Genomic DNA, 12,505 nt, shown 5'->3' with positions numbered 1-12,505 from the left:
GATTTATATTTCATAATAGTTGTTGCAATCAATAAACCAAATGCACATCATTTAAGTAAATAAAACTAAACATAGGCCTACATGCCAACAAGACATATCAGTCACAACTTAAATGTCCTAATGTTAGGACCTTACAGGTGCACGTGAGATCTCAACAGACCTGATCTCACCACCAACCTAACCTCTCACTCCCTCTGGAGGTAGAGAGAGAACATTACAACTCCATTACAGCTGTGTAGCTGCCAACCTTGTTAGTAACCAGACCATCACCGCCAACATCACTACACCGTGTGAAGATGGAGACCCGGGAGATGAGGAAGGTAAGACATTTTTTTTTATCCTTTAATGCCATCAGCTCTTAGCTCACTACACTACTGTATAAATCTCTCTTGAGACGAGGGCCTAGTAGACTTGTTGTATTGGCACTCCCGAGTGGCGCAGTGGTCTAAGACAGTGCAAGAACTGTCACTGCAGTACCTGCTTCGAATCCAGGCTGCATCACATCCGATTGGGAGTCCCATCGGGTGGTGTACAATTGGCTCAGTGTCATCCGGGGTAGGCCGTCATTGTAAATAAGAATTTGTACTTAAATTACTTGTTTACTTTAAAAAAGGTTACATTTTTATAAATTTAAATTGCGATTAACCTGACATTAGATTGGAGAACATTTTGAATTTCACTGTGAACTTATACAATTAAATACTTGCGCTTGTGGACCCCAGGAAGAATATCTGCTGATTCTTCGACAGCTAATGGGGATGCGAATAAAGTCAAATCAAAACTGTTTGCAGTTTGCATTACCTTGTATGCTTCTGTGTTCTATTATGTGAGGTACACTATGTATGTAATGTACAGTATTTGTTTTTCACCCACACAAAGATGAGAGGCATGGGTGAACATACTCTTATCCCTGCAGCAGACTTTGTGGTATACCCAGCAATCTTTGCAGTGTTCTTCAAAGGACAAAGGCAATTTTAAAACCGTCCCTGCACTCCTGCGGTGTCTACAGACATCCCCCAAATCAGGGTTTGTCAACTAGGTTTGAACATGGGCCAAATTTTGTCAGAGCCAATCGTAGGTGGGCCAGAACATACATTTGAAGTCGGAAGTTTACATACACCTTAACCAAATACATTCAAACACATTGTTTCACAATTCCTGACATTTAATCATAGTAGAAATTGCCTGTCTTAGGTCAGTTAGGATAACCACTTTATTTTAAGAATGTGAAATGTCAGAATAATAGTAGCTGGTGTAACTGAGTCAGGTTTGTAAGCCTCCTTGCTCGCACACGATTTTTCAGCTCTGCCCACATATTTTCTATGGGATTGAGGTCAGGGCTTTGTGATGGCCACTCCAATACCTTGACTTTGTTGTACTTAAGCCATTTTGCCACAACATTGGAAGTATGCATGGGGTCATTGTCCATTTGGAAGACCCATTTGCGACCAAGCTTTAACTTCCTGACTATATATATATATACTATATATATTCTGAAGTTTGCCAATGAACATCTGAATGATTCAGAGGACAACTGGGTGAAAGTGTTGTGGTCAGATGAGACCAAAATGGAGCTCTTTGGCATCAACTCAACTCGCCGTGTTTGGAGGAGGAGGAATGCTGCCTATGACCCCAAGAACACCATCCCCACCGTCAAACATGGAGGTGAAAACATTATGCTTTGGGGGTGTTTTTCTGCTAAGGGGACAGGACAACTTCACCGCATCAAAGGGACGAAGGACGGGGCCATGTACCATCAAATCTTCGGTGAGAACCTCCTTCACTCAGCCAGGGCATTGAAAATGGGTCCTGAATGGGTATTCTAGCATGACAATGACCCAAAACACACGGCCAAGGCAACAAAGGAGTGGCTCAAGAAGATGCACATTAAGGTCCTGGTGTGGCCTAGCCAGTCTCCAGACCTTAATCCCATAGAAAATCTGTGGAGGGAGCTGAAGGTTCGAGTTGCCAAACGTCAGCCTCGAAACCTTAATGACTTGGAGAAGATCTGCAAAGAGGAGTGGGACAAAATCCCTCCTGAGATGTGTGCAAACCTGGTGGCCAACTACAATAAACGTCTGACCTCTGTGATTGCCAACAAGGGTTTTGCCACCAAGTCCTAAGTCATGTTTTGCAGAGGGGTCAAATACTTATTTCCCTCATTAAAATGCAAATCAATTTATAACATTTTTGCGGTTTTCTGGATTTTTTTGTTGTTATTCTGTCTCTCACTGTTCAAATAAACCTTCCATTAAAATTATAGACTGATCATTTTTTTGTCAGTGGGCAAACGTACAAAATCAGCAGGGGATCAAATACTTTTTTCCCCTCACTGTACATTTTCACTTTTTGCCGACTTTATTTACACACAGTAACCCATAATATCCAAGTTAATTTTTGTAATCATTTTTTTAACTCCGAAAATGTATTTACAGTAAAACCCTATTTGGATCATTTAAGAATTGCAATCGCAAAGTTGCTGAGGTATAACCAACCACCTCCAGATCACAAATCAAGCTAATTGGCTTCCATCTGTGACTATGATTAGTTCAAAATAAAAGCAGTTGTTCATAGGACTCCAATGCTTAGTAGTGCAATTCAAAGCAAAGAATCCACTATGGGCGGAAAGTTACTTTCAAATGATCTACGAGATAAAGTTGTGGAAAGGCACAAGTCAGGGGATGGATATAAAAATATTTAAAAGGCTTTGTCTATCCATCAGAGAACAGTTAAGACCATTATTAAGAAGTGGAAGGCATATGGCACCACCCAGACCCTGCATAGATCAGGCGGTACCTCCAAACTGGATGACCGGACAAGGACGAGACTGATCAGTTAGGCTACCAAGAAGCCAATGGCGACTTTGAAGGAGCTTCAGGCCTTTATGGCAAAGACTGGTCAATGTGTGCATGTGACCACAATATCACAAGCACTTTACAAATCTGGCCTCTATGGGAGGGTGGCAAGAAAAAAAACACTCCTCAAATAAAGACACAAAGTCTCGTTTGAGCTTTGCCAAAAAGCACATTGTAGATTCGGAGGACAAGTAGCAAAAGTTGCAGTGGTCAGATGAATAAAAAAATCTACAATTTTTGCCTGAACACAAAACCATATGTATGGTGAAAACACAACCACATCTTTCCACCCAAAGAATACCATGCCTACAGTAAAGCACGGTGGTGGCAGCATCCTGTTGTGGGTGTGTTTCTCTTCAGCAGGGACTGGAGCACTCAAGGTGAATAGTCAGAGCCCCAACATAAATCCCATGGAGAATCTGTGGAACGACTTGAAGTATGCAGTCCAAGTTAGTAGAGATGTATTCAAGAGACTCATGGCTGTAATTCAAGCAAAAGGTAGTTCCACCAAGTATTGACTCGGGTGGGGGGGTATTTACATTTTTTTAGATTGTTTTTTTCAATTGGAGATTGTCTGTTACTGTGTGTAAATAAAGCTGGACAAAAGGGGAACATTTTGAAAGGGGGTGGTGACTTTCTATACCCACTGTATCTTCATATTCAGTCTCAGTAACTACTCTGAAATAGAGTAGTATAATATGAAATAGCCTACAGTGCAACAACTCACTATGGTGTCGACAGATTTGGTATTTTCGGGTCACAGTAACCTGTGCTAGAACAGATATATACAAAGGCTGCACTAATGTAGGTGGAGCACAACATGCTCTGATAGAAGGAGAGTCTACAGTGTCAGCAGGAGTCTGCAGGAGGGAGTGATTGTATTCTTAAGGGAGGATGTGCTACATAGATAAGGAAAGCCAATAAATGGTCCATCATAATAAACGAAACAAGCTAATTAAGAGCTACAATTTAGCCCAGACCTACGTTTTGCGAAAAGAGTTAAGAGGGAAATGTCATTCAAGATCAAATGGCAAATCAAGATCTATCCCTCAAAGTTTTTTTCAATACAACATACATTGTGAAAGGAAAACATTTATTTATGGACCTTTTGTTTCTAAAGGAGCCTAACAGCCATTGCTTCTAAGGAGTAGGTGGCTTTATCTCAAAGACCTGCTGTTTTTCTATTATGTACACAGTTGCTATCCACTGGCAATCTAAACAATGACCAGCTCTAAATAGATACAGGGAAGGCATCTACATTTAAAGAATTTTACAGTCAGTCCTGAAAATAATCTTTGGTCCAGCAGTAGCATAGCAAACACACTAGTGAATTGTATTAAAAGATATGTTCCATTTGTTTTAACCTATACATTAAGATTTAGGACAAAAGGCACTTGAGAAGGATTATCCAGATCCTGCTACTAACTCAATGCATAGTTATTGAATTGGTCTGTATCAGTGGATGTTATCGAGGCCTCTATTTGACAGGTCTGTGAGAATGACCTACAAAGAAAGCCTGAAATTATAACATCAGCGCAACAGTTCCAGGGGAATTTTCTACCATAACAACTGTGCCTGTAAAAGGTTTTCTGGGTAAATATTTTTTTTTACTATCATTTTGTTTCAACATCCTCTTTATGATATACCGTCCTCTCCAGGATATGAGTTATCATGTTGGCCTCTCAGCATGAAGGAGCAAAATGGGAAGTCACTGTGTCAACATCCATGCTGGCAACGCTGCGATGTAACTGGAATGTATAATAAACTGATGTCAGTTCAGGGTTGTCTCTAAGCAGATCCAGTTCTGGTATACCTGTTCGCTCCTCCTAGGCAGTGAGAGGGAAGTAGGTAGGGGAGGCAAGGACCGAGATGGACAAGGAAAGAGGGACAGGGAAAAAGGGGCAGAGAGAGGGGAGAGAAAATGGGTGGGAGAGCAGCAAAGGAATGCAAAAAAATGTGTTATGTTTCTTTATTAAATACTTTGTGCCTGAGGAAGGAAGGAAACAGGACACGCCTGATGGTCTCTTGTGTAACATTTTTACTAACCTGATTATCTGTTTGTTTTTTAGGACTTATCGATGCATAATCAATGTCAACTTGCACTCTTTCAGATGAATCTAAGAAGACAAAATAAAGGAAAGTAAATATAGGCCTAAGGTGAGGTGTGACTAACTGACAGAGACATACAGACGCTCAGCCCCCAGGACAGGCTCTGTAAACACTCAGGACTCATTTGTTACTATGAGTACTGGTCTCTGTGGTTGCAGTCATGTTGGTGTCAGATAAGCCAAGCTATTCAAGTAATCATTGTCAGAGTGTGTGTGTGTGTGTGTGTGTGTGTGTGTGTGTTTAGAAAAGTTGTCTGGGATAACGACACTGTCTGACCAAGCAGAGGAAGTGTGGAAGATATGACACTTTATTTGACCTGCATCCGTTTTTCAGGCAACGATTTCCTACCTTTTCCAAAACACTACCATTGATTGTAAAAAATAAATAATAATAACAATAATAAAAAATAAAAAAAGGCTAAGCATGACTTTGGGGAGTGACCTCACACCTCAAATAAATAAATACCTGCCTTGTGAGTGTCCATTTCTACTCTTCTTTAGATATATTGCAAGTCCAACCAGCCCTGAGGCAACCAAAACGCAGATTACAGCAATAATAAACAAACCCAGAGTCATCTCATCACTGTCTGAAATAAATAAAACACAAATCAATTATTTTTGTAAAATACGTTTTGAATGAGCTCAACTACACTTCAGTTTGACTTGGTAATTGCTATTTTCTGGATGGATTTAATTCAAAATGTCTCTTACCTGCATCATTAGGATGACCACTGCAACATTTTGGGACATGAACTGTCTCATTGCTGACAGGGTTAGCAGCCACACAGCTGTAGGTGGAGTTGTAGTCCTTTCCCTCTACCTCCAAACGGAGAAATAGATCAGTGGTGAGATCAGGACTGCTGGTCTGGTTTAGTATTTCCTCTCCCCTGTTTAACCTCTACGGGCCACGGGGGCAGTATTGAGAATTTTGAAAAAAATATGTGCCCATTTTTAACTGCCTCCTACACCAACTCAGAAGCTAGGATATGCATATTATTACCAGATTTGGATAGAAAACACTCTGAATTTTCTAAAACAGTTTGAATGGTGTCTGTAAGTATAACAAAACTCATATTGCAGGCAAAAACCTGTGAAAAATAGATTTAAAAAAATGAGAATTGTGTGACTGTACTATTTAGTGTCATTGTTTTATAGATACCACAGTGAGAAAGGATTCAGTTCGCAACTCCTAAGGCTTCCACTAGATGTCAACGATCTTTAGAAAGTTGTTTGAAGCATCTGTGATGAATACAGACCGAATTAGAATGCTTACAAGTTGACACGTCATCACTTCATTTTTTGCGCCTGCGCATAAATCTGAGAAGAGTGTCTTTGTCATAATCGTTTATTCTAGACACTTGATAGGTTGTGTGAAAATATTACTGATGTTTACTGATGTTTCACGTTAAAAATGGACCAAAAGATTAATGCTAAACAACGTTTGACATGTTTGAAGAAACGTAAATAGATTATTTACTAGGTTTTCTTTAGCTTTTCGGCGTGACTTTACACTGCCCACCTCATTTTGTGGGAGCCTACTGAACGCTAACTATTTGGACATAAATTATGAACTTTGTCAAAAGAAACCACATTTTGTTCTGGACCTGGGATCTCTGGCAGCGCCTTCTGATGGAGATAATCAAAGGTAAGGGGATATTTAGAATGTTATTATCGATATTAGATGATGCTAATGCTAACGGTATAGCTTAGCTTAGCTTAGCTTATAGCTTATTGTTGTTAGCATAGTACCAAGTTTATTGCAAAATGTGATTTCCCAGTAAAGTTATTTTGAGATCTGGCCATTCGGCAGCAATTACGAGATGATAATATATTATTCTTTGAATGACAATATTATAATTTACCAATGTTTTCGAATAGTAATTCCGTGATTTGTAATGCTAGATTCACTGGGAGCATTCGAGCTGAAAAAAATTCTGAATTTCACCGCGACTGTAAATGCTGTTTTTGGATATAAATATGAACTTGATGGAACTAAAAATGCATGTATTGTATAACATAATGTCCTATGAGTGTCATCTGATGCAGATTGTCAAAGGTAAGTGCATAATTCTAGCTAGTTTTCTGTCTGTTGATGCCCTTTGAATTGGCTAAACATTACACGCAGCTATTGTCAATGTACTCTCCTCACATAACCTAACTTTATGCATTCTCCGTAAAGCCTCTGAAAATCGGACAGCGTGGTTAGATTTAGGAGATATATCTTTCAAATGGAGGAAAATAGTTGATTATTTGATTATTTGAAATGATTACTCTTGCAGTTTTGAATTCCCCGCCATGGTCACATGACAATGAATCCCAATACCGGGATAAGATCCTGCCCCCTGGCCTCAACAGGATAAGGTCAAGGTCACCTCTTTTTCGTTGTCCACAGAACACACTACACTACAGGAGCTGCTGTCACACTCTGTCACCTGAGGTTTGGAAACAACATCTGGAAGAAAAAATATGAATAATTTGAAATTGCAACCTATATTAAATGTGTTTGTAATATACAACACGCACACACACACACACACACTTACTGTATACAGTGAGCTCAAATGTTATACTTTTTTTCCCTTCATCTGTATTCTCCACAGTATAAACCCCAGCATCGTCTATCTGAAGGTCTGACAGAGTGAAGTATCTTGTAACATTGTTCAAGTGGAGGCGGTTTTCAAATCTCTTCTCAAGGGTGATTTTGCCTCGTTTACCAGGGTACACATTTGCAATATTGCCAAGGTCTCCATAAAGTAAATTGCCAGACTTGATCACCCTCTCTGGAAAAGAGAAAGACTGTCCCACGATGCCTTTCACCTGCTGAGTCTCAGACTGGACTGTTTGCTGAGAAGCACAGAGTACTGTGGAAAGAGAGAGACTCAAAATCAACACAATGACTGCAGTCGCACACTAAATCTCACAATACCTGGATAAGTGTTTAACATGTTAGTAACTGCATCCATATGATATTGTGATCTGATGTCAGACTGCACTGAAGATGACAATTACATTCAATCATTAGTAATTTTTTTCTGCACGTCTATAATGTAGTCATCTGGAATGACACTACTGACTTGAGTATCACAGTCCTTCTTAGTTATTTACAGGCCTAATGTGATAGTTGGGGTCAGGAAATAATTGTTAGGACTTGTAGTTGGATATTTTGTCAGAAATTAAGTTCACATGGAAATGCATTCTCTGAGTGAGGGAAGTTCTTCCCCAATTGACTGTTGTTGTTGTTTTCCCAAAATAAAAGTCAAGGATATCACTGAAAAAGCACATGACTTTACAGAGATATTTCATTATCAAACAACAACATTTTCCAGTACAACCTCTTAAATAGCCTAGATTGTATCATTTGAATTTCAGGGTCAGAGGAACATTGCAGCATGATAGAGGACTATTGTAGGCATTAGCCTATGTGTTATTTGTTGAAACAAGGCTTTGTGTTGAGAACACAGAAACAGACATTAGGGGCATAATGGTTGTCCTACCAGCAGTAGGAAAGAGGCAGGAATTCTGTACATATGGACACTGCAAAAATATTCTGATTATAAGCAGCCTGTAGCCTGTAGAAAAATGTCTGCTAAATTACTCAAATGTAATTATCTAGTCATGTATATCAATAATCAGTGGTGGGAAAAGTACCTAATTGGTATACTTGAGTAAAAATGACTCAAGTAAAAGTGAAAGTCACAGAGTAAAATATTACTTGAGGAAAAGTTGAAAAGTATTTGTTTTAAATCTACTTTAGTATCAAAATCCTTTATTAACAAACCAGACGGCACAATTTGCTTGTTTTTTAAATTTATTTAGGTATAGCCAGGGGCACACTCCAAAACTCACACATAATTTACAAACCAAGCATTTGTGTTTAGTGAGTCCGCCAGATCAGTGTCACGATTGTCGTAAGGAGTGGACCAAAACGCAGCGGGAAAATGTATGCTCATCTTCTTTTTTTATTGAAGAAAGAAAAACAAAATAACCACGTATACAAAACAAACGACTCCAAACAGTCCCGTCAGGTGCAACAAACACTAAACCAGGAAATAACTACCCACAAACCCCCATAGAACAAACACCCCTATAAATAGGACCTTCAATAAGAGGCAACGAGAAGCAGCTGCCTCCAATTGAAGGTCAACCCAATAAACCCCACATAGAAATAGACCAACTAGAAATAACATAGAAATACACTAACATAGAACATAACCCAAACAACCCCGAACCACACTAAACAAACACCCCCTGCCACGCCCTGACCAAACTACAATAACAAACAGCCCCTTTACTGGTCAGGACGTGACAATCAGAGGCAGTAGGGATGACTAGGGATGTTCTCTTGATAAGTGCGTGAATTGGAGAGAAAAAAATTGTCCTGCTAAGCATTCCAAATATAATGAGTACTTAAAAAGTTTGTTATTTTCATTAGGAATATAGTGGAGTAAAAGTCAAAAATATAAATAGTAAAGTAAAGTACAGATACCCCTAAAAACTCCTTCAGTAGAACTTTAAAGTATTTTTACTTAAGTACTTTACACCACTGTCAAAGATAGCAATTTTTTAATTAGGAAAATAAAAATATGTAACTGCAAAAGTATTGTAGGTTTTATGCACAGCCGCATGAAGCAGTTTGGGGGCGGGGGTGCTGTGATTTTTTTTGTCGACAGAGAGGGCATGTTTCTTTGCCCGCGCTACAGACGGCTATATCGGCCCGTTAATACAGGACTATTAAAGGCCCAGTGCACTACTTCTGTGAAAAAAATACATCTATTCTTTTTCCTTCTGATTTTTGAAGGTGTGCGAGAGCACCCTCAGCACCCCTACTTCCCGCGGTTTTAGGCCTTGAGTAAGGTAGAACAAATGTTTCAGCGTCACATCCTCTGTGGTATAAGCCTAATATCATTATGTATTCATGTCTCACCCACACATACTCACATACCAAATTCCTGTTAATTCAGCATAAACATACTTCTCAGCACAGCCATAGGGATTGTAACAGAGGATAGACAACACACAGACAGCGACTTATGAGAAGACAAACAGTAAAAAAAAATGAAAAAGGCCAACGTTTGCGGGGGTTTCTGAAGCTAGCAACTGTAACAGTAAACTGACAATAATTACAACAAAGCATTGGATATGCCATCAACTTGCAATTACTTGCAATTGTGAAACTGCAGTTACAGTATTTGCAGTATAATGGTTATTTTGAATGAGCAATTGCAGTATAACTGCAAAATAACCCGAGTTACGACATAACCACTACACCAGGGGTGGGCAACCATGGTCCTGGGGTGACGCAGGCAATTTATGTTTTTCATGTAACCGACCTGGAAGGACAGGTGTGTTGAATTTAGGTAATAACTGAACTGATCAATTAGCTCAGCTGGTCAGGTGTGGTGCCTAGTTGGAACAAAATCCTGTAGTACCTGCAGCACTCCAGGAACAGGGTTTCCTACCCCTGTACTACACAATTACTGAATTGTACAGTATAATATAACATTAACCCTGCAGTTACAAAAGTGACTGTAACTGTGTTATTTTGGACGCAGCTATTGCAGTAGCCATGTAATAAAACAGCATGTGCAACTGTACAACTGCAATTATTTTTGTAGGGAAATATATTTCTCAATGAAAATGACAGATAATTTCAAAACAACAGTTATGAATTATTGTTCCATGAGCAACTTGTAAAATGATGAGCTCCTTATATCTAGTATTTGATATCATATTTCAAATGATTTTGAGGAAGATTACATTTGAGAAAAACAAGTGAGTTAAAGATACCTCTACAGGACCTGTGTCCCCCCCTGCAGGACGGTTGAGCTAATGTAGGCTAATGTTATTAGGATGAGGTTGTAACTAAAAATAACATTTTCCAGGGCACAGACCTATCTGATATGGGCAGAAAGCTTAAATTCTTATTCATCTAACTGCACTGTTGAATTTACAGTAGCTATTACAGTGAAAGAATACCATGCTATTGTTTGGGGAGCGTGCACAGTTATGAACTTGAAAATGTATTAATAAACCAATTAGGCACATTTGGGCAGTCTTGATACAACATTTTGAACAGAAAGACAATGGTTCATTGGGTCAGTCTAACACCTTGCACATACACTGCTGCCATCTAGTGGCCAAAATCGTTTCAAATAGCATGAAAAGAAAAATCATGTTTTTTTCTTTGTATTATCTTTTATCTTTATCTATTATCTTTTACCAGATCTAATGTGTTATATTCTCCTACATTAATTTCACATTTCCACAAATTTCAAAGTGTTTCCTTTCAAATGGTATCAAGAATATGCATATCCTTGCTTCAGGTCCTGAGATACAGGCAGTTAGATTTGGGTATGTCATTTTAGGCGAATATTTAAAAAAAGGTTCCTTATCCTTAATTAAGATGAAGGAAGAAGGACTAAGAATATAACATCAGAAGAAGAGAATACATCAGAAGACAACTCTTATCCTGATAACTCAACTGGATAGCAAACAAGCTAACAGTTGTTTACACGTTGCTAGGGAGTTGCTAAGAGTTTATCTGCTGCATCACTATTTATAAATTATGTGGTTAATTGTGTGGATAAAAGGCAACATTGAGATGCCCTCTTCATTGACCTGTCAAAGGCTTTTGATACTGTATTACGAAAGGTGTCCCGCATGGGGTCGATTTTGGGTTCTATACTTTTTACTGTTTACATTAACAAAATTGACTTGTCTGTAAAAAATGTTAACCTGCACTTGTATGCCGATGATACTGTTGTGTATGTTATTTCCCTCATGGTTGACAAAGCTCTATCTGAACTACAGTCTGCCTTCATTGTATTACAGAAAAACTTTATTGACCTGAAATTAGTATTGAATGCAGGTAAAAAGTATGTTGTTCTCTAGACCGCATAAAAATTACTCTGATGATTTAAGCATATGTACTTTGGATGGTGTCCATATTGAGTGTGTCCCTGCTTGCAAGTATCTGGGCATCTGGATAGATGAAAAACCTTCTTTTTAAAAGCATATCGACGAGTTCGTTAAGAAGCTGAGAATAAAAATGGGCTTCTTGTATGGAAATATGTCCTGCCTCTCGATAAATAGGAGAAAGCAGATTAGGAACGTCGACGTTCCTATCGGTCCTAGACTATGGCGACATCAAATCAAATGTTATTGGTCACATACACGGGATTAGCAGATGTTATTGCGGGTGTAGCAAAATGCAGCTGCTACTTCATTGAAGGCGTTAGGCAGCAACTACTCTTCCTGGGGTTGGGCAAAATTAAGGCAGTTATACAATTTTTTTAAAATTACAATACATTCATTCATTACAGAATTCACAACACACTAAGTGTGTGCCCTCAGGCCCATACTCCACTACCACATATCTACAGCGCAAAATCCATGTGTACGTGTGTGTATGTATAGTACATATGTTATCATGTGTGTGTATACATGTGTGTATAATCATGTGTCTGTGCCTATGTTTGTGTATCCTCACTGTCCCGGCTGTTCCATAAGGTGTATTTTTATCTGTTTTTTAAATCTGATTCT

The 12,505-nt window shown here is 38.9% G+C and overlaps 1 protein-coding gene and 2 long non-coding RNA genes across 4 annotated transcripts in view; 1 reads left to right on the top strand and 2 right to left on the bottom strand.

Moving 5' to 3' along the window:
- LOC115191977 (hepatocyte cell adhesion molecule-like) overlaps nucleotides 1–12,505 on the top strand; it is a 152,059-nt gene that overhangs the window by 78,630 nt on the left and 60,924 nt on the right. The window contains exon 6 of one of the 2 annotated variants that reach the window (XM_029750053.1): nucleotides 4,967–5,576. The exons of the other annotated variant lie outside the window; for it this stretch is intronic. Within the exon in view, the coding sequence (XP_029605913.1) occupies nucleotides 4,967–4,999 (33 nt within the window). The 3' untranslated portion in view covers nucleotides 5,000–5,576. Of the gene's footprint in view, nucleotides 1–4,966; nucleotides 5,577–12,505 lie in introns of those variants that run through there. 2 annotated transcript variants of the gene reach the window in all.
- Nucleotides 3,819–5,014, bottom strand: LOC115192003 (uncharacterized). The gene is made up of 2 exons (XR_003877854.1): nucleotides 4,902–5,014; nucleotides 3,819–4,681 (listed from the first exon to the last, which is right to left on the bottom strand). It is a non-coding gene; the product is annotated as an uncharacterized LOC115192003 (long non-coding RNA).
- Nucleotides 7,345–8,401, bottom strand: LOC115191999 (uncharacterized). Its single transcript, XR_003877850.1, has 2 exons — nucleotides 7,507–8,401; nucleotides 7,345–7,415 (listed from the first exon to the last, which is right to left on the bottom strand). It is a non-coding gene; the product is annotated as an uncharacterized LOC115191999 (long non-coding RNA).

This window comes from Salmo trutta, chromosome 4 (genome assembly GCF_901001165.1).
Source record: "Salmo trutta chromosome 4, fSalTru1.1, whole genome shotgun sequence".
Lineage (NCBI taxonomy): Eukaryota > Metazoa > Chordata > Actinopteri > Salmoniformes > Salmonidae > Salmo > Salmo trutta.
This window is presented reverse-complemented; position numbering and strand designations above follow the sequence as displayed.